Genomic DNA, 22,855 nt, shown 5'->3' with positions numbered 1-22,855 from the left:
ATGACGCCATCATTTATTTATGATCAGCAGCTAGAGCTTTTGTGGTTGTACCTCATCATCCATCAGTGAGATTCTAGCAGTTGTCCCTGACATTACCTGAGACTGTGACAGCGTGTGTACAGTATATTATATGAGACTGTGACAGTGTGTGTATATTATATATGAGACTGTGACAGTGTGTGTATATTATATAGGAATGTGAGTGTGTGTATATTATGTATGAATGTGACAGTGTGTGTATATTATATAGGAATGTGACAGTGTGTGCATATTATGTATGTCGTGTGATCTTGTGTGTTTATATTATATAGGAAAGTGTGATAGCGTGTGTATATTATGTATGCAAGTGTAACAGTATGTGTGTATGAGAGTGTGACAATGTGTGTATATTGTATACGAGTGTGACAATGTGTGGTCCTGCAAAATTCAAACCTAGGCAGAAAAATAAATCCTGGTCACACTACACACCATGACATATTTGGTGGAGCTAGGTCCAAAACCTTTCATAAAGGATAAACAGACACATTTTCTCGCTTATTATATATTATTAAGGACAATGTATAACAACAATGTGATCGTTTTACTATTCATAGTTATGAGTTATGGCCAATGTCTAATAGAAAGAAACTGTTATAGGGTCTCATGTTGATGAGACATTCCACCGATGCCAGCACATGGTAATTATTGCTGTAACCCTGTTGTCTATCACATCATGGTAATTGTTTTTTTCCTGTGTGAATTCTCTGATGTACAACAAGGTTTGTTTTTAGTCTAAAACATTTTCCACACTCAGAACATGGAAACGGCTTCTCACCTGTGTGAATTCTCTGATGATAAACAAGAGCTGATTTACGTGTAAAACATTTGCTACACACAGAACACGGAAAAGGCTTCTCACCTGTGTGACTTCTCTGATGTCTTATAAGACCTCCTTTCTCAGTAAAACATTTCTCACACTCAGAGCATGGAAATGGCTTCTCACCTGTATGACTTCTCTGATGCACAGCAATATCTGATTTATGTGGAAAACATTTCCCACACACAGAACATGGAAATGGTTTCTCACCTGTGTGAGTTCTCTGATGTCTTAGAAGACCTGCTTTCTCAGTAAAAGATTTCTCACACTCAGAGCATGAAACTAGCTTATCACCTGTATGAGACCTTTGATGTTTAACAAGCCCTGATCTACATATAAAACATTTCTCGCACTCAGAGCATGGATATGGCTTCTCACCTGTGTGACTTCTCTGATGTACAACAAGAAGTGATTTACGTTTAAAACATTTCCCACACTCAGAGCATGGAAATGGCCTCTCATCTGTGTGAGTCCCCTGATGTGTAACAAGAGCGCACTTCTCTGCAAAACATTTCCCACACTCAGAACAAGAGAACGGTTTCTCACCTGTGTGAATTCTAAGATGTCCAGTAAGCTGTGATTTATGTTTGAAACATTTCCCACACTCAGAACATGGAAATGGTCTCTCACCTGTGTGAGTTCTATGATGACTAATTAAGCCTGAACGATGTAAGAAACATTTACCACACTCTGAACAGGGGAACATTTTAGCACCTGTAGAGCTTGTTCTATGTGTATCATCATCTAACGTATCAGCAGAACAATCTTTATGATTAGAGGGATCAGATGACGTATGTTCCTTGTCCAACACCGGCTGTACATTTAGTGTAATAGGGGTTTCTCCTGGAGAATCTTGTACGATGTTATCTTCTATTTTATAATCTGAAGATAAGAGGAGACGTCCCTCCGAGGTATTCCTGCTTCTGCATCCATCTGCTGGGAATAACATATATCTTTGTAAATAGATATTTTCTGTCTGCATTAAGTAACAGTTTATACTATGAGGGAATGCGTTTAGCTTGTGTGGCCCCATAGGAGCCTCTTGCCCCTGGCGTCGCTCTAAACAGCAAATACAGTAGAGCCGCCTTTCCTGATTGGTGCTCGCACCTCCTAAGGTCACAGGCAGAGATTGGAGTAATCACATGTCTGAGTTGAGCGCGATTGGGCTAAGTTATAGCTTAACCCGTGTAGGCACACAAGCTGCGAGGTTCTGTGATTACACAGGTGTGTGTATCTAACAGGGCACCATCCAGACACCTGCTGGTAACTAGTACTGTGCACTAGATTTTCTATACATGAATGGTTATTTAAAAAAGGAAAAACTATAACTCACAGGTAAATGAATACATTATTACACAATATTGTGTATATGATTCCTAGGATAACTGTTCTAAAAATGTTGGTCATAAATACAGGGTGATTCAAAAGTCGCAGTACACCCTTTTTTTCTCTCCAAAAACTGTGCAGGAAATGGGAAAACTGAATACTCCAGAAAGGTATGGGTGAGGTGAGCTATCTTTCAGAATATGTACCGAACATGGGCGCCAAATTAAAATCTCCCATCTTGAATCTAAGTCATTTTTTTCAAATGGAAAGGGAGTCATGTAACATGTCAAACATCAGAATTTGCTGAAAAGTTTATTGCTGCAAATTCCCATCTGAGGCTCTGTCCAAGCGGGAGTTTCGGCGCCAGCGGGAGCGTGATGGAGCTGCACCACTGAAGTCTGACAAACTTACAGTGCTGACAGCCCAGTGAAAAATCACAAAAAAAAAGTAAAAATAGGATTTTATATACCTACCGGTAAATCCTTTTCTCGTAGTCCGTAAAGGATGCCGGGGTCCATATTAGTACAATGGGGTATAGACGGGTCCACCAGGAGCCATTGGCACTTTAAGAGTTTAACAGTGTAGACTGGCTTCTCCCTCTATGCCCCTCCTACCAGACTCAGTCTAGAAACAGTGCCCGAGGAGACGACATACTTCGAGAGAAGGAATTACACAGATAGTGGAGAGATTCATACCAGCTCACACAACAAGCAAATCCGGCAACAGGCCGGAAAACTCAGCAACAGCTGAAACAGTAAAGAACACAGAACTCACCTAGGAACCAGGCAGCACTGAACTAAATAATCACTGCAGGAGAAAGAAGCGCTGGGCGGGCGCCCAGCATCCTCTACGGACTACGAGAAAAGGATTTACCGGTAGGTATATAAAATCCTATTTCCTTTTACGTCCTAGAGGATGCTGGGGTCCATATTAGTACCATGGGGATGTACCAAAGTACCCAGAACGGGCGGGAAAGCGCGGAGGCTCCTGCAGAACTGCTTGACCAAACTTGAGGTCATCAGAGGCCAAAGTATCGAACTTGTAAAACTTAGCAAACCTGTTCGACCCAGAACAAGTAGCCGCTCGGCAAAGCTGAGACACCCCGGGCAGCTGCCCAGGAAGAACCCACTTTACGAGTAGAATGGGCCTGAACAGATTTTGGACACTGCAGTCCTGCCGTAGAATATGCATGCTGGATGGTGAACCTTATTCAGTGAGAAATAGTCTGCTTAGAAGCAGGACACCCAATTTTCTTGGGATCATACAGGACAGAGAGTCTGATTTTCTGTGACGAGCAGTCCTCTTCACATCTTCAAAAGCCCTCACAACATCCAAGGCCTTTGAAGCAATTGAGGAGTCAGTAGCCACTGGCACCACAATAGGTTGGTTGATATGAAAAGCCGACATAACCTTAGGAAGGAACTGTTGACGTGTCCTGAGTTCCGCCCGATCTTCATGGAAGACCAAATAGGGGCTTTTACAGGACAAGGCCCCCAATTCCGACACACGTTGCGCAGAAGCTAAGGCCAACAAAGTGACAGCCTTCCACGTGAGAAACTTGACCTCAACCTCCTGTAGAGGCTCAAACCAATCCGATTGCAGGAAATGCAACACCACGTCCAAATCCCAGGGTGCCGTCGGCGCCACAAAGGGAGGCTGGATGTGCAGAACCCCTTTCAAAAAGGTCTGAACCTCAGGGAGGGCAGCCAATTGTTTCTGGAAGAAAATGGATAAAGCCGAAATCTGGACCTTGAGGGATCCCAATCTCAGGCCCCTATCCACACCTGCTTGCAGGAATAGAAGAAAACTCCCCAGTTGAAACTCCAGCACTGGAAACTTCTTGGATTCACACCAAGACACATACTTTTTCCAAATGTGATGGTAATGTTTAGACGTTACCCCCTTCCCAGCCTGTATCAGGGTAGGAATAACAGTGCTCAGAATACCCTTCCGAGCTAAGATCTGGCACTCAACTGCCATGCCGTCAAACGTAGCCATGGTAAGACCTGATAAGCGAATGGCCCCTGTATGAGAAGATCCTCTCGTAGAGGCAGAGGTCTTGCATCTTCCAAAAGTAGATTCAGCAGATCCGCGTACCAAGCCCTCCTTGGCCAGTCCGGGGCAATGAGGATTGCCAGAACCTTTGTTCTTCTTACCAGCTGTAGAATTTGTGGAATGAGAGGAAGTGGAAGGAATACATACACTGACGGGAACACCCATGGTGTCACCAGTGCGTCTACTGCCAGTGCCTGCGGGTCTCTCGACCTGGAACAGTACCTCTGCAGCTTCTTGTCGAGGCGAGAGGCCATCATATCTATGTGAGGAACCCCCCCACCAACCGGTTACCTCCTCGAACACCTCCGGGTGGAGGCCCCATTCTCCTGGATGAAGATCGTGTCTGCTGAGGAAGTCTGCTTCCCAGTTGTCCACTCCCGGAATGAAGATTGCAGACAACGCCACTACGTGTCTTTCCGCCCAAAAGAGGATCCTTGACACCTCTGACACCGCAGCTGTGCTCTTCGTTCCGCCTTGTCGGTTTATGCAGGCCACCGTGGTCACGTTGTCCGACTGCACCTGGACCGCCCGATCCTGTAGAAGGCGTGCTGCTTGAAGAAGGCCATTGTACACGGCTCTTAGCTCCAGGATGTTTATTGGAAGAAGGGACTCCTGAATTGACCATCTTCCTTGGAAGGTTTCCCCTTGAGTGACTGTTCCCCACCCTCTGAGACTTGCATCCGTGGTTAGAAGGATCCAGTCCTGAACTCCGAACCGTCGGCCCTCCAGAAGGTGAGGCAGTTGAAGCCACCAGAGGAGTGAAATCCTTGCTTTCGACGACAGACGTATCCTCTTGTGCATGTGTAGATGAGAGCCCGACCACTGGTCCAGGAGATCCAGTTGAAAGGGTCTTACATGAAGTCTCCCGTGCTGCAGGGCCTCGTAAGAGGCAACCATCTTACCCAGAAGGCGGATGCATTGATGAACCGATACCCGGGTAGGCTCGAAGACATCCCGGACCATAGATTGTATCACCAACGCTTTCTCCACCGGGAGAAACACCGTGTCGAGGATCATCCCCAGGAAAGACAGCTCGTTGTCTGTTCCAGATGAGACTTGGGAAGGTTGTGGATCCAACCGTGCTCCCTGAGCAGCTGCTTCATGAGAGCAATGGACCTCAACAACCTCTCCCTGGAGGACTCCTTGATCAGGAGATCGTCCTGATATGGAATTATGTTCACCCCCTGCTTGCGGAGGAGAACCATCATCTCCGCCATCACCTTGGTGAAGACCCTCGGTGCTGTGGAGACACAGAACGGCAGTTCTTGAAACTGGTAATGATCGTCTAGCAGTGCAAACCGGAGAAAAGCTCGATAAGGCGACCAGAACGGAATGTGGAGGTACGCATCCTTGATGTCCAGGGATACCAGGAACTCCCCCTCTTCCAGACCTGATATCACCGCCCTGAGAGATTCCATCTTGAACTGTTTTAAAAAGGGGTTCAGCGATTTTAGGTTCAGAAAGGGCTTGACCGAACCATCCGGCTTCGGTACCACAAATAGGTTAGAGTAGTAGCCTTTGGTTTGCATGAGAGGAGGTACCGGTTCAATGACCTGTGCCTCCACTAGTTTTCGTACAGCATCTTGTAATACAGTGCTGTCCACCAACAGAGTCGGTAAGCCTGATTTGAAGAAACGATGAGGGGGAGGTTCTGAAATTCCAGCCTGTATCCCTGGGATACAATATTTAACACCCAGGGATCCAGGGCGGACGAAATCCAGACGTGACTGAAGTGTCTTGAGTCTCTCACCTACCGGCCCCACCTCCTGGTCCACCGTCATGCGGAGGACTTTTGCGCAGCAGATGCCGGCTTTTGGTCCTGTGAACCAGTAGCGGCAGGTTTCTTGGACTTAACCCGACCTCCTTTAAAAAAAGGTATTGGATGAGACCGTGAGACTTGTGAGACCGAAAGGACTGCGTAGCAGAAGAGGAAAAATACTTTTTCTGCGCAGGTGCTTTGGAGGGAAGAAACGGGACTTACCCGACGTAGCCGTCGAGATCCACGCGTCCAGAGCTTCTCCAAAGAGAGCCTGATCTGTATAGGGTAGGGACTCCACACTTTTCCTGGACTCTGCGTCGGCCGACCACTGGCTTAGCCACAGACCCCGACGAGCTGAAACAGACATGGAAGAAATTCCCGCAGCCATGGAACCCAGGTCCTTCATGGACTCTACCATAAAACCCGTTGAATCATGTATGTTGCGTAAATACAATGCCACATAATCCTTATCCATCGTATCCAGATCCTCAAGTAAGGTAGCCGACCACATTACTATTGCCTTGGCAATCCATGCATCAGCAATAGTGGGACGCAAGATGGCCCCCGCGGCAATGTACATTGATTTAAGTGTGTTATCAATCTTCCTATCAGCCGGCTCCTTTAAGGCGGTAGATCTTGGTACAGGTAAAACCACCTTCTTTGAGAGTCTGTACATAGATGCATTAACAATCGGCGGATTCTCCCATTTTTTCCTATCCGCCTCAGGGAAAGGAAATGCCACCAGTACCCTTTTAGGGATCTGGAATTTTTTCTCAGGGTTTTCCCATGCTTTTTCAAAGATAGCATTCAGCTCCTTTGACGCAGGGAAGGTTAGCGAGGTCTTTTTATTGTCAGTGCAAAAGGCCTCCTCAACCTGCTCAGGTGTGGTATCAGTAACATTTAACACATCCCTGACAGCCTCTATCAACAGCTGCACCCCCTTTTCAAGAGATGCGGACCCTCGCAACGTATCCCCATCACCGTCGGAATCAGACTCAGTATCCGTGTCGTCTTACGTGATCTGGCCAAGCGCACGCTTATGGGGGTATATAGCGGAGCGTCCCGAGGTACCAGAACCCGGCCATACTGCCACAGAACCCTGTAACACCTGGGTTGCTAATTCAGTACTAGCAACCCTGTCAGAAATCCAAGATTTGATAGAGGAAAACCATTCTGGTTCTTTTACCGGAATAACCGCTAAACCAGGGCTATCCTGATCATTGGGAACGAGATCATCCTGTGAGGATAAATCCTCAGCAGCATAAGACATATTGTCCCTGGACATAGTGAAATAAGACCATCACACTCACACAAGCTCCGCCCCTTCAATGGCGCTGTCTTCCCGCTCTTCTAGGATTATACTGGCCTGAGGTATAATCGCTGGCTGAGATCCGCAGACCCCGACAGACTTGGTGACCAGTGTGGGGGTAGGCACTGGCCCAGAGCGCCCCTCACAGCGCTGCACCATGTGCCGCTGAGCCTTCCAGGAGCGCAGTTAATATCGTGCTCCCTCCCCATGCCGCCAGCTTCACACCGGGCCCCATGCTTGCTGGGAGGGTGGGGGGGGGGGTTGGTGACTCACTCACCAATACTTCAGCTCTGTAAGGGGTTGGCGGCATGCTGCTGGGGCGAGCATTCCCCTGTGGCGGAGAACGATCAGACCCCTCTGGAGCTCAGTGTCCAGTCAGCGGAGACAGTGTCTCAGACCCCGCAGGGCGGACACTGCTCCCCCCCTTAGTCCCTCGCTGCAGGGAGGCTGTTGCCAGCAGCCTCCCTGTAAAATAATAAACCCTAAATAAACATTTTCTAAGAAAGCTCTGTAGAGCTCCCCTAGCTGTGACCGGCTCCTCCGGGCACATTTTCTAAACCGAGTCTGGTAGGAGGGGCATAGAGGGAGGAGCCAGCCCACACTCTCAAACTCTAAAAGTGCCAATGGCTCCTGGTGGACCCATCTATACCCCATGGTACTAAAATGGACCCCAGCATCCTCTAGGACGTAAACGAAAATTAAAACGTTTTGGGGCTGCTGTAGCAGCCCCATCACGGTGCACCTGCTTCCTGCAGGCACCAACTAAAAACTGAATGCCTGAGCATGGAGGCGGGGTTAAGGGGAGAGGAGCCGAGCATTCTGGGATGCGCTGAAAGCTTTAACTGTTTGGTTTCCGGACTCTCATCCTCCACCTACAACCCCGATGTTCCCTGTGGAACCCCTATAAACCCGGATAAAGAAAATAGGATTTTAATACCTACCGGTAAATCCTTTTCTCCTAGTCCGTAGAGGATGCTGGGGACTCCAAAAGGACCATGGGGTATAGATGGGATCCGCAGAAGACATGGGCACACTAAAAAGACTTTGACTGGGTGTGCACTGGCTCCTCCCTCTATGCCCCTCCTCCAGACCTCAGTTATAGGAACTGTGCCCAGGGGAGACGGACATTTCAAGGAAAGGATTTTTGTTAAACTAAGGGCGAGAGACATACCAGCTCACACCACAAACACACCGTACAACTGGATTAGCATGAATACCAGATAACAGTATGAACTAACAACAGCAACAAGCTGAACATAACTGATACACAAACTTCGTGTATCTGAAAATAACCAGTATCAATACAACTGCAAGGAACAGTCCGCACTGGGATGGGCGCCCAGCATCCTCTACGGACTAGGAGAAAAGGATTTACCGGTAGGTATTAAAATCCTATTTTCTCTTACGTCCTAGAGGATGCTGGGGACTCCGAAAGGACCATGGGGTGTATACCAAAGCTCCAGACCGGACGGGAGAGTGCGGACGACTCTGCAGCACCGATTGAGCAAACATGAGGTCCTCCTCAGCCAGGGTATCAAACTGATAGAACTTAGCAAAAGTGTTTGAACCCGACCACGTAGCTGCTCGGCAAAGTTGAAGTGCTGAGACCACTCGGGCAGCCGCCCAAGAGGAGCCCACCTTCCTGGTAGAATGGGCCTTTGCTGACTTCGGCAACGGCAGCCCAGCCAAAGAATGAGTGTGCTGAATCGTATTACTAATCCAGCGTGCAATAGTCTGCTTGGAAGCAGGATTTCCAATCTTGTTGGAAGCATACAGGACAAACAGAGCCTCTGTTTTCCTAATAAGAGCCGTTCTGGCGACATAAATTTTCAAAGCTCTTACAACCTCAAGAGATTTTGGGACTGCCACAGCATCCGTAGCCACAGGTACCACAATAGGTTGATTTATGTGAAACGAAGAAACCACCTTCGGCAGAAATTGTTGACGAGTCCTCAATTCCGCTCTATCCACATGAAAAATCAAATATGGGCTCTTGTGAGACAAAGCCGCCAATTCGGACACTTGTCTGGCAGATGCCAAAGCCAAAAGCATGACCACTTTCCAAGTGAGAAACTTTAACTCAAACTTACGCAAAGGTTCAAACCACTGAGACATTATAAATTGCAACACCACTTCAAGATCCCACGGTGCCACGGGTGGCACAAATGGAGGATCGATATGCAGCACTCCCTTCACAAAAGTCTGAACCTCAGGAAGAACGGGCAATTCTTTTTGAAAGAAAATAAATAAAGCCGAAATCTGCACTTTGATGGAACCCAATTTCAGGCCTGCATCCACGCCTGCCTGCAAAAAGTGGAGGAAACGACCCAAGTGAAACTCCTCCGCAGGAGCTGCTTTGGTTTCACACCACGACACATACTTTCTCCAAATACGGTGATAATGTTTTGCCGTGACCTCCTTCCTAGCCTTAATGAGAGTGGGGATGACCTCCCTGGAAACACCTTTCCGAGCTAGCATTTGGCGTTCAACTTTCATGCCGTCAAACGCAGCCGCGGTAAGTCCAGAAACACGCAGGGCCCCTGCAGCAACAGGTCCTCTCTTAGAGGAAGCGGCCAAGGATCTTCTACTAGTAATTCCTGAAGATCCGGATACCAGGCCCTCTGTGGCCAATCTGGAACGACGAATATTGCCTGAACCCTTGTTCGCCTTATGATCCCCAACACCTTTGGAATGAGAGGAAGCGGAGGGAACACGTACACTGAATGAAACACCCACTGAGTTACCAGGGCGTCCACTGCACTGGCTTGGGGGTCCCTCGACCTGGAACTATACTTTGGAAGCTTCTTGTTGAGGCGAGACGTCATCATGTCTATCTGAGGAATTCCCCAATGCCTTGTCACTTCTGCAAATACCTCTTGATGAAGAGCCCACTCTCCTGGATGGAGATCGTGTCTGCTGAGGAAGTCTGCTTCCCAGTTGTCCACGCACGGGAGGAAGACTGCTGACAGAGCGATCACGTGCTGTTCCGCCCAGCGGAGAATTCTTGAGGCCTCCGCCATTGCCGCCCTGCTCCTTGTTCCGCCTTGGCGGTTTACGTACGCCACCGCTGTTATGTTGTCCGACTGGATCAGGACAGGGAGACCCTGAAGAAGGTTCTTCGCTTGAAGGAGGCCGTAGTAAATGGCTCTTAAATGTTCTCGAGTTATGTGGAGACAAGATTCCTGGCTTGACCATTTCCCCTGGAAACTTCTTCCTTGCGTGACTGCACCCCAGCCTCGGAGACTTGCATCTGTGGTCAGCAGGACCCAGTCCTGGATTCCGAATCGGCGTCCCTCTAGAAGGTGAGAACCGTGCAGCCACCACAGGAGAGAAATCCTAGCCCTGGAAGATAGACTTATTTTCCGGTGCATGTGCAGGTGAGACCCGGACCATTTGTTCAGCAGATCCCACTGAAACACCCGGGCATGAAACCTGCCAAACGGAATGGCTTTGTAAGCCGCAACCATCTTCCCTAGCACTCGAGTGCATTGATGAATCGACACTCTTGACGGTCTCAGAAGCTCCTTGACCATGGTCTGTATTTCCAGAGCTTTGTCCGCCAGAAGAAACACTTTCTGTAGCTCCGTGTCTAGGATCATGCCCATGAAGGGCAGCCGAGTTGTGGGGATCAACTGAGACTTTGGCAAATTTAGAATCCAACCGTGATGTCGAGATCCTTTGATCTCGCCTTTATCAGGAGATCGTCCAAGTACGGGATAATTGTGACCCCTTGCTTGCGAAGGAGTACCATCATTTCCGCCATTACCTTGGTGAGAACCCTCGGGGCCGTGGAAAGCCCAAACGGCAACGTCTGAAATTGGTAATGACAATACTGCACCGCAAATCTCAGGAAGGCCTGATGAGGAGGATATATCGGGACGTGTAAGTAGGCTTCCTTTATGTCGACTGACGCCATAAAATCCCCCCCTTCTAGGCTGGAGATCACAGCTCGAAGAGATTCCATCTTGAACTTGAAAGTTTTCAAGTATGGATTGAGGGATTTTAGGTTCAGAAGCGGTCTGACAGAGCCGTCCGGCTTCGGCACGACAAAGAGGCTCGAAAAGAACCCTTCCCCCTCGTTGGGACTGGGGAACCGGCACAATAATCCTCTGTTGACACAGCTTTTGTATCACAGCATTTACTACTACTCTTTCTGGAAGAGAACTTGAAGGGCTGACTTAAAAAAGCTGCGAGGGGGTATCTCCTGTTACTCCAGTTTGTACCCTTGGGACACTATTTCTAAGACCCAAGGTTCCAGGTCCGATTGAAACCAGACCTGACTGAAGAATCGGAGACGGCCCCCCACCGGCACGGACTCCCGCAGGGGAGCGACAGCGTCATGCGGTGGACTTGGTAGAAGCGGGGGAGGACTTTTGGTCCTGGGTGCCTGACACGTCAGGCGACCTCTTTCCCCTTCCTCTACCCTTTGAAGCGAGGAAGGACGAGCCCTTTCCTTTTTTGTATTTATTAGGCCGAAAGGACTGCATCTGAGAATAGGGCGTCTTTTTCTGTTGTGTGGGAACATAAGGAAGAAAAGACAACTTACCCGCAGTAGCGGTAGACACCAGGTCCGCAAGACCATCACCAAACAAGACACTACCTTTAAAAGGAAGAGCTTCCATAGCTTTCTTGGAGTCGGCATCAGCATTCCATTGATGAATCCACAGTGCCCGCCTGGCCGAGACTGCCATGGCATTGGCTCTGGATCCCAAGAGACCAACATTCCTCGCTGCATCTTTTAGGTAATCTGCAGCGTCCTAGATATAACCAAGAGTCAAAAGAATGTTATCCTTATCAAGGGTATCCATATCAGAAGCCAAATTATCAGCCCACTTAGCAATAGCACTACTCACCCACACCGACGCCACAGCAGGTCTGAGTAATGCACCAGTATTAACGAAAACGGCCTTCAATGTAGTCTCCAGCTTGCGATCCGCCGGATCCTTGAGAGCAGCCGTGTCAGGAGACGGAAGCGCCACCTTCTTGGACAATCGGGATAGAGCCTTGTCCACATTGGGAGACGACTCCCATTTCTCCCTGTCGTCAGAGGGGAAAGGATATGCCATAAAAATTCTCTGGGGAATCTGCCACCTTTTGTCCGGCGACTCCCAAGCCTTTTCACAAAGAGCGTTCATTTCATGAGAGGGGGGGAAACGTCACCTCAGGCTTTTTCCCTTTAAATTAACAAATCCTTGTGTCTGGAACAGGAGGTTCTTTAGAGATATGTAAAACATCTTTAATAGTCACAATCATGTACTGAATACTCTTAACTACCCTTGGGTGTAAAGTAGCCTCATTGAAATCGACATCGGAATCAGAGTCTGTGTCGGTATCTGTATCTGCCATCTGGGTAATTGAACATTTGTGAGACCCTGAAGTGGTCTGCATCTGAGACAAAGCGTCCTCCATGGATTTCCTCCATGTTTGTGTCTGAGAATCAGATTTATCCAGCCTCTTAGACAATAAAGCCACATTAGCATTCAGTGTACGCAACATATTCACCCAATCAGCAGTCGGCTGTGCCGACAGTCATTCCCAAATCCTTTTCTGCGTCCCCAGTAACCTCCTCCCGGGAGAAACACTCAGCCTCAGACATGTAGTACCGACACACCCACACGGGCCAAAGAAAGGGGACAGACCCACAGGGAAGCCTGCAGGAAGAACAGAGGGAGTATGCCAACTCACACCCCAGCGCCCATTTAATACAATACAAATAATATATGTCATTTTCGCTGTACAATATAACTTATAAAGCACCAAATTGCCTGTGCCCTAACCGTTTGCTCCCTTGTTACTTGTAAGGAGCTTGAAAGTCCGGGCCAGCGTCTTTGCAGCAGCTGTGAAGAGAGAAAATGGGGCTGGTGAGCTGTGCGGCTAAGCCCCGCCCCTTCCCGGTGCGCTGTAGTCCTGTTCGATTTTTTAAATATTTATACTGGCGGGGATATCGTATACGGTGCCCGGGCACCGAATATGTCTCTGGCCAGTGCAAAAAAGCCCCTCAGTAACTGCTGCCCAGGGGCGCTCCCCCCCCAGCGCCCTGCACCCTGTGAGTGCCGTTGGTGTGTGGGAACATGGAGCGCAGCTCGACTGCTGCGCAGTACCTCCGTTACTGAAGTCGTCTGTTCTTCTAATACTCACCCGACTTCTTTCTTCTGGCTTCTATGAGGGGGGTGACGGAGCGGCTCCGGGAACAAGCAGCTAGGTTGACAATGCTAAATTCCTATGTCGTATAAACAACCCTTATGAAGCTAAGAACACTGTACGCTGTTTACTTAAGAAATACCGTAATGGTACGCTATTTGCGTAACGATCGCTCAGCCGTAGGCGAGACGCTCAAGCGTCACGTTCGCTCACGGCCCAGCGATCACAGGACACGTTATTGGTTATGTCTAGGGGAATGATTCGCTATGGCGTAGCATACACTCGAGACCACGAGGAGGTCACCAGCGATGCAGACGCTCACAACACTATACCTTGATATTAAACCTTATACCGACGAAACACACAGAATACCTTTAATGTGAGTACAGGGTGTAAATGCAACTTTGTGTAGCCTGACTACCTACAAAGCTGTTTGAGCGTCACCGACGCTCAAGTGAACACTTAACACTATAGTAAATACACAGATACTGTTTTAGGGTTCCAAAGCCTATTATCTGTATTATATCTAGTATACTTGTAAAAGAGTAACACAGTACAAATGATACACTACAATATAACAAAGACTTCCTAACCAAACACCTAACTAAGGGATAAACTACAATACTATCCTGGCCTAACACAATACAATACAATACTATAAAGTTTAGTCTAGGGGAGTTACGAGAGAGAAGAGAAAATAGAGAGAGAGAAATAGACACAGAGGGAGAGAGAGGAATTGGCTCACAGAAAGACAATGATTACGGAGAGAACTTACGCACAAAGGGTATGATCGCCTGCGCCTCGATATCCAGCTCCCGATTATCAGCAGATAACCGTTGATGAGAGAGTGAGAGCTGGATGTGGTCGGCCTGCCTATTTATGCCCCACACACAATGCAATCTCCTGGTCCTACAATCCTTCAGTTTATTGGACACAGGAATTCGGCCCTGTACTGTAACCAAAGGTCATAGGTTGATTCATACAGGTGGGCTGTGCTGAGTTTAAACGGCTCAGGTGGGTGGGAAACTGGGTTTCCCGCCGCATACCTGAGTATGGGTAAATAATAGAAATGGACATAAACTTCTTATGTTCATAACTATTCGCACGAGCGATTAATACGCTCCAAACCAACACCGGAATATTGCTAATTAAATACTCTTCCGATGGGTACCAAATACTGCTGTATGACTCCTGTTAGACCCTTCGTACAATACAAAGAGGGATTCCTCCGCTCAGGGACATTCTATCTAAACCAAACTTACAGAAACTATTGAGGGGAACATGATCTATAAACGACATTAATTGTGAACTTTTGTAACGAATGAGTCGCACGCTACGATCACATAAACTCTACCGTAAATGCGCATACTGCGCGTGCGAGTGCACGCTATTGCGGGTATGCGCTTCCACGGGAGAGCGTACGCATGCGCAGCACGGACCAGTGTGCGGTGCAAATATGGCAGTGTGCATTGAGACATTTTTTCTGACTTCGACAGTCCACCCTTTGGCAGTCAATAATAACTGCCACAAAATATTTAAGGAGAAAAATGTAAGTCAGGGGTTAATTGATTTCCATGGTGGGGAAAGGAGGAAGAATGGAGTAGGTGTGAAGAGAGTATGACCTAGTGAGAAAGCAGGAGCATGTGTGTATGAGTCCATGTTTGGGGGGGTCATGTATCATCGTGCCGTACGTGTGGTAAATCAAGCTTCGAGGTATTGCGAAGTATACATTTGAATTCCTTCTTATCCTGTGGTACAGGTCTGTGGATGGGCTGTCAAACTCTACCGAGCTCATTTCGGCTGTGGTTGTAACACAATGGGGATGCACATTTTAGTTGATGATACATGAATTGGGGGGGGTATGTGGTTGCTGCTATCTGTGCCTGTATTCCCTATCGACTATGTGTGTTATTACCTGAGGGTTGCAGAGATGAAGATAAAGAACACTTACGAAAAATGCAATGATATTCTATGTCAGGTTAATGTACGTTCGTCGATTGAGGTCTTGATTGGTGTCGTTTGATTGCAGTCTTCTTCTTTGTGCTTTTGCTCATAAATCGTGAGTAAAGCAAACAACGTCCATGGATTTACAAAAAATGTTGGGCTAGCGTGATTTTAAAGTTCCTAGGGAAACTGGGGTACCCATGGCATTGTCCATAAAATCTTGTATATCAGGTCGTCTGCTCTTCTTCTTTCCATCTTTCCGTTGTCGGCCCCTTGGCTCATCAGGTCCTTCGTCTACGTGGGTCTTTGTACCTCGGAGGAAAACATAGAAATGGGTGAAAGACGGACCGTATACTCATTACATCATTACGTCATGGTTTCTAGCATTGGGTCATAAATCAAATCCAGGTTAATTACAGTTTCCTCACTCCTCAAGCTCATCACTTTCGTACTTTGTTTACACCTCATTAAAGCCTGCCCGCATCTAAATATCAATCCAATAGATATAACGACACCCAAAATACATAGGAGAAACTTTCCAACATCCATTATGACTCCTTGAGCCCAGTCTCCTAAACCGGAGAACCAATTTCGCGGGTTCAACCATGACACCCAACCAGTCAGCTCATTACCTACAGCAGCAAGGGTGAGATTGTGTTTCCGACGAAATTCCCACTTTAATTGCAGAATATCGTCCATCTTTTGGTCTATGACCTCTACCGGATCCTCGGTGTTATTTGTGATATACGTGCAACACTTTATACCGTACTGTGTTGCCAATGTAACACAATATCCGCCTGTTACTGCTGTAAGGTAATTAAGAACCATCCTATGCTGAACTAGTTCTGTTTTGTAAGCTTGAAGTTCTCTTCCAGTGTATCTAAACGTGTCATCATACATTTCAGTGATATTATCTAACAAATTGGCGAGTGCGGAAATGTATTTATAATTCATCACTCCTCGAGCGGTACGAGTGAAATCTAACGCTACCAGAACCTGAATCCCGGTGGATTCATGGATAAGATCAGAGGCCGGATGCTCTAACCTTTCTGACAGTTGTCTTTTAACTCGGTGTTCGTAGTGAGTGTGAGTATAAGGAGCTTGGGCACCACGGTGTATGTCTTTCATTTTGTCATGTGTTACAGTCATCACTTCAGGCAATACTTTTCCAATATAACACAATCCTTCAGAGTTTGGGGCAAGCCACTTGTACGCCTTTCTCCCGCATATGAAATATGCATCATCGGGGAGAACATAAGGGACGGAGAAGGACATGACCATGTTACAAACCTTCCAGGTGAAATCTCCTGACCCTAATTCTTCCATCTGTCTAATACATGTATCGGTTTGTACGATATGTGCACAGTATCCTGGTGATACCTCTCCAACTTTAGTAATTCTATTTCCTAAGGTATACCTATACCGGAAAGATTTTCCTCTACTGGCTATGTGGCGTACAAGCTCTGTATCTGTAGGCATTCTATCTGCTCTGTGTGAAAAGGTCATGGTAAGGTTGCTCCATGACACTTCCCAATTTCCCGGTTTTCTGGGATTGGAGATGTTAAAACATATGAGGGACCTATCCACATGGTATTGGTGGAGCTTCAAACTAGGAGGGCTGGAGATGTTAAACCTCCGGTCCACCGGTCTCCCACCACTTAGCTCAAGTACCTCCCCTAACGTTAAAGGAAATGGTACTAGCCCTGATTTGCTGTGACCCTGAGGTACTTGAGAGCATACCCAACAATCTGTTTGGTTCAACACGTTACCCACTAGAGAGTGATAGTCACTCAATGGATGCCGGTCCATATGGATATTAAAACTAGATTGGCATTGCTTTATGCATCCATCTTCAACCAGATTTCCACAGAGCCTACAGATACAATTTTCCTCAGCTAACAATCCATCACAATTTCTTCTATCGGATCGTTTTCTGATACTCGCCTTTGCTTGTTGGATTGGTTGATCTTGGAAAACTACGCCTCCATCATCATAATCGGAACCCATTCCAGAACCTCTCTCGACCTCTATGGTACTCTCGCCGGAACAGACTGCTCTGGTCAACATCATGGTTAACATCAAAATCCGGATCACAGTCTCTTTGGGCAAGTCCATCTTTGAGGAGGAAATGGAGAAGAATGAGAAAGGGGAAAAAGAAATATCAAGGGAGAAGGGATGGGAAGTGGAGAAAAACAATAAAAGGGAGAAGGGAGTCGACAACTGCTTTCGATCTTCAAGGCTCAGGTGCCGCCTCAGTCCTCCTGGAACAGACACTCCAGTGATACAACCTCTACCGTCTGTTCCTTATCACGGGACTTCTCTGGGTCAGCAACCTTCTTGCAGTGGGATGAATGGACCCAAGTCTCTCTCTCAGCAACCTTCAATGCTGTGGTGCTAGTCAATAAGACCTGGTATGGTCCTTCCCATCTATCAATAAGACAACCTGAGCGTAGAAAATTTCGTATCATTACATAATCCCCAGGTTCAATGTCATGACAATTACTATCTGGTAAATCAGGAATCACCAACTTCAGATTATCATTTTGACTCCTCAACTGCTTACTCATGTTAATCAAGTACTTTACAGTTACTTCATTGTTACATTTCAAATCATCCTGAGGGTTAATCATGACATGCGGTTGTCGACCAAACAGAATTTCAAAAGGAGACAGATTAAGAGGGGACCTGGGAGTGGTTCTGATGCTATATAAAACAATGGGTAAAGCTTCTGGCCATGTCAATCCTGTCTCTGCCATTACTTTACTCAATTTATTTTTAATAGTGCTGTTCACTCTTTCGACCTTCGCACTCGCCTGTGGACGGTACGGAGTGTGCAGCTTACTATCAATTCCCATCAACTTACACATTCCTTGAAAGACATCACCTGTAAAATGGGTACCCCTATCACTTTCAATGATTCTGGGGATACCATATCTACATACAAATTCCTGCAAAATTTTCTTAGCTGTAAACATAGCGGTATTTGTAGCTGCTGGAAAAGCTTCGACCCAATTCGAGAAAACATCTATACAGACAAGTACATACTTTAAGTTTCTACATGGGGGCAATTGGATGAAGTCAATTTGTATTACTTGGAAAGGGCCGCCGGCAGGTGGGATATGGGAGGGTTCTGTAGGTATTGCCTTTCCAATATTCTTTCTCAGACAGGTAAGGCATGACATTGCTCTTTTACCAGCATGAGAGGAGAATCCTGGGGCGCACCAGTATGCTCTTACCAATTTGCACATCCCCTCCTTGCCTAGATGAGTCAGCCCGTGAGCTGCTTCAGCCAGACATGGAAGGTATGCCCTGGGGGCCACTGGTTTACCATGTCCATCCGTCCAGAGCCCTGAGGGCTCCTGGCCATATCCCTTTGCCTTCCAGACTGCTCTCTCTTGAGTGGAACACAAACTCTGCATCTCACACAACTTCTGTGTGTTGATGGTATTAAATACCATCAACTGTGTGGTGTCTGTCCGTATGGGGGTAGCAGCTGCAAGCTTTGCAGCTTCGTCTGCTCGGCTGTTACCAAGGGATACTGGGTCTTGGCTATACGTATGTGCTTTACATTTGATAACAGCCACTCTGTCGGGTTCCTGTATCGCTGTTAGAAGCCTTTTTATATACGCTGCATGCGCTATCGGTGTGCCAGCTGCCGTCATGAAATTTCTGAGCCGCCATAGGGCTCCGAAATCATGGACTACCCCGAACGCGTATCTAGAATCGGTGTAGATATTGGCAGACTTACCCTTAGCCAATTCACATGCTCTGGTTAGGGCGACCAGTTCAGCAACCTGGGCTGAGTGAGGTGGGCCTAGCGGTTCCGCTTCTATGGTGTCTTGGTCATCTACGACTGCGTATCCAGTACACAAGTCTCCCGAGTCTGACTGTCTGTGACAACTACCGTCCGTGTAGAACGTGAGTTCTGCATCTTCTAGTGGATTGTCACTGATGTCAGGCCTTGCGGTAAAATTTTGGGTCAAATATTCCATACAATCATGTGCATCCTCCTTTGTATAAAATCCTCCTTCCCCATCACTCTCACCTCCCACCCTTTGTGCCTGTCCAGGCACACCTGGGAGAAATGTTGCAGGGTTTAATGCGCTGCATCTCCTTATGGTGATGTTTACTGGGGCCATTAATGCCAATTCCCATCTTGTAAACCTTGCTGATGAGACATGTCTGGTTTGGGCAGAATTTAATAAGGCAGATACTGCATGTGGTGTATGGATTGTGAGGTTGTGGCCTAGCACGACATCTTCGCTTTTCGTCACTAGCAATGCTATCGCCGCAACGCTACGCAAGCATGTGGGGAGGGACCGCGCTACCGTATCTAGCTGAGCGCTGTAGTATGCAACTGGCCTGCTGGCGTCACCGTGTTTTTGTGTTAGTACACCTGCTGCGCACCCAGCACTTTCTGTTCCGTATAGTTCAAAGGGTTTCCCATAGTCTGGCATACCTAGTGCAGGTGCCTGCGTTAGACACTGTTTGAGTCTCTCAAATGCCGTTTCAGATTCGTCTGTATGCGAAATCCAATCAGGTTTGTTTGAGGAGACCATTTCCTGCAGAGGTAGTGCCAATATGGAAAACCCTGGGATCCAATTACGGCAATACCCACACATTCCTAAAAACGTTCTGATCTGTTGCTGGGTTTGTGGTAGTGTCATGTCTCTAATGGCTTGGATTCTATCAGCGGTCAGGTGTCTCAGTCCTTGTGTTAGACAGTGTCCCAAATATTTTACCTTAGCTTGGCATAATTGCAACTTGTCTTTGGAGACCTTGTGACCTGTGTCTGAAAGATGAAACAGGAGCTGTTTCGTATCTTTCAGGGATGCCTCCAATGAATCAGAACACAGTAGTAGATCATCCACATACTGTATCAACACTGATCCACTTTCTGGTTGAAAAGACTGTAAACAATCATGCAAAGCCTGAGAAAATATACTTGGACTATCTATGAAACCTTGGGGTAATCGAGTCCACGTGTATTGGACTCCTCTGTATGTGAATGCAAACAAATATTGACTGTCAGGGTGCAGAGGTACCGAAAAGAAAGCGGAGCAGAGGTCAATAACAGTGAAAAATTTGGCAGTGGGAGGAATTTGCATTAGGATGACAGCTGGATTAGGCACTACGGGGAACTGACTCTCGACTATTTTGTTAATCCCCCTTAGATCCTGCACTAGCCTGTAACCCCTCCCCCCACTCTTTTTAACAGGGAAGATGGGACTATTTGCTGTGCTGGACGTTCTTACTAGAATGCCCTGTTGTAGCAAGCGCTCTATTACGGGAAAAACTCCTAACTCCACCTCTGGCTTCAGAGGATACTGTGGGATTTTTGGAGCTATCCTACCATCTTTTACTTGCACTACTACTGGAGCTACGTTTGCCATTAATCCAGTGTCTTGTCCATCTTTTGTCCAAAGTGAATCTGGTATCTGAGATGTCATCTCTTCTACCTGGGATGGGTTCCTATTTGTCATAATGGAATGTGACATTAATTTTGATGGGGAGTCTAACATATCTCGTACTTCTTGAGCGTGATTCTCAGGTATGTCCAAGAATACACCTTCAGGAGTACAATAAATGACGCAACCCATTTTACATAGTAAGTCTCTTCCCAGGAGATTGGTCGGTGCCGATGCAGCCAGCAAAAAGGAATGCTTGGTGTGCAGAGGCCCTATTGTAATCTCGGCTGGTTTGCTAACAGGGTAGTGCTGGACTACTCCTGTTACTCCTATGGCTGGAACTGTCCTACCAGTGGTTCTCATGCCCACTGTCGAATTTATCACTGACTTGGCCGCCCCTGTGTCTACAAGAAAGTTTAAAGTTTTACCAGCCACATTGATTGCAATCTCTGGTTCGCTTCCAAGACTGGCAATCAATTTAACTGGTTGCAGATTACAGGTATGGCCACACCCCTATTGGGTATGCTGACCGCCCTGAATCCCATTGGCAGCAACTACTTGTGCGGGGGTTAGCTGGGAACTACCAGAGGCATGCCAATCTCTGTTTGGGGGATATCTTTTTGTTTCCCCTGTATGTGGCTCAAAACTCCGCCTCTGTGGACCCTGCTCCCAATGTCGTGTGTGGTGTTGTTGTCTAGGGGGTTGAAAAGATCTTTGTACATTTCTTACTCTACAGTCTCGTGCAAAATGTCCTGGTTTGTTACAAGAAAAACATGTTATCATACTTGCCTTATCCACAGGATTCGGTGGTACATACGCAGGCTGCCTTGTGGTCAGCGCCTGTATACTTACGGACATCAACTTATCACTTTGCGACTCCCTGTGCCTAGTGATGTTTTTGTCGTGATCAACAGCAGCCTCTCTCAAAGTGGACACTGACAGACCTCGCCAGCATGGCTGCGTGGTCTGTACCCTAGCCTTTAATGTTTCTTTCAAACCATCCATCAGTACAGATACTGCTACTTCTCGATGGTTTGGGTTGGTCTTTATGTCTTCTATACCAGTGTATTTTGCCATTTCTGATAATGCCCGGTGGAAATATTCTGCTGCCGTTTCAGACTCCTTTTGTTTAATGGAGAATAGTTTATTCCATTTAGCAACGGCTGGGAAATATTCTTTTAGCTGCAAATTTATCCTTTTTACATTATCCTGGTCGTACACATCTGTAAGTGGTACATCTTTATCTAATAGACAATCAGCTAAGAATTTAACTGAGTCGACACTGGGAGGTAAGCAAGCTCTTAACACTATCTGCCAATCCTTATTATTGGGCTCTAAAGTGTTTCCTAAATCCCTGATGTATTTTTGGCTTGCCACTAAATCCTTTCTGGGGTCTGGGAATTCAGACACTATGGTCCTCAATTCCATTCTAGTTAACGGGCAATACATGGCAATGTTCCTGACGGGTGTGACTCCTGATGCATCTGTTTTCCCATTGGGAACTACTATCACCTTTACAGGAGCAATTCTAACAACTTCATTCTGTGTAGATTCTACAACTTGTGGTACAATTGTTTCAGTGTAATGCATGGTGCCGTACTTACCCGCTGACACGACCTCACCTATCCCTCCGCTAGGGGCCTTCACTAATCTCGTGGGTGGTGCTGTGCCTACTGTGGTCTCTGCTATGGTGGCCGCTAGAGAGAGCGCTGAAATCGTTGCCGAATCGTCTTCTTGTTCACACTCCTGAGGAAGGTTCAAAACAGGGTACAACTTGCACGGGTTAATACTTGCATGAGTTATTTGGTTAACATCATTAACATTTACATTGTTACTAAGAGTTTGTGTTTTACAACCCAGTGCGTTTCTCTCCGCAATCAACTTCTCTCCTGCAATATATGGTGGAGGAGGAGCTGTGGCAATCAACTTCCTGACTGCCCCAGATCCTGCCGCCAGAGCCAAACCTCTCTGTATCTCACCTTCCTGGTGCCATAACTGTAAGTAATCATGATGCTGAATTCGTCTCTTTGATGATTTTACGAGACATATCCTCCTCC

The 22,855-nt window shown here is 47.0% G+C and overlaps 1 protein-coding gene across 3 annotated transcripts in view; it reads right to left on the bottom strand.

Moving 5' to 3' along the window:
• Window positions 1-312: 312 nt before the first annotated feature.
• LOC134983124 (oocyte zinc finger protein XlCOF6.1-like) overlaps window positions 313-22,855 on the bottom strand; it is a 51,706-nt gene continuing 29,163 nt past the window's right edge. The window contains exon 7 of one of the 3 annotated variants that reach the window (XM_063948855.1): window positions 313-1,789. In XM_063948855.1, the coding sequence (XP_063804925.1) occupies window positions 711-1,789 (1,079 nt within the window). In that variant the 3' untranslated portion in view covers window positions 313-710. Of the gene's footprint in view, window positions 1,793-22,855 lie in introns of all 3 variants that reach the window. The other 2 variants (XM_063948854.1, XM_063948856.1) reach the window with 2 other exon arrangements.

The sequence above is a fragment of the Pseudophryne corroboree genome (assembly GCF_028390025.1).
Source record: "Pseudophryne corroboree isolate aPseCor3 chromosome 3 unlocalized genomic scaffold, aPseCor3.hap2 SUPER_3_unloc_1, whole genome shotgun sequence".
NCBI lineage: Eukaryota > Metazoa > Chordata > Amphibia > Anura > Myobatrachidae > Pseudophryne > Pseudophryne corroboree.
The sequence above is the reverse complement of the archived record's forward strand: the minus strand, read 5'-3'. Positions and strand labels throughout refer to the sequence as shown.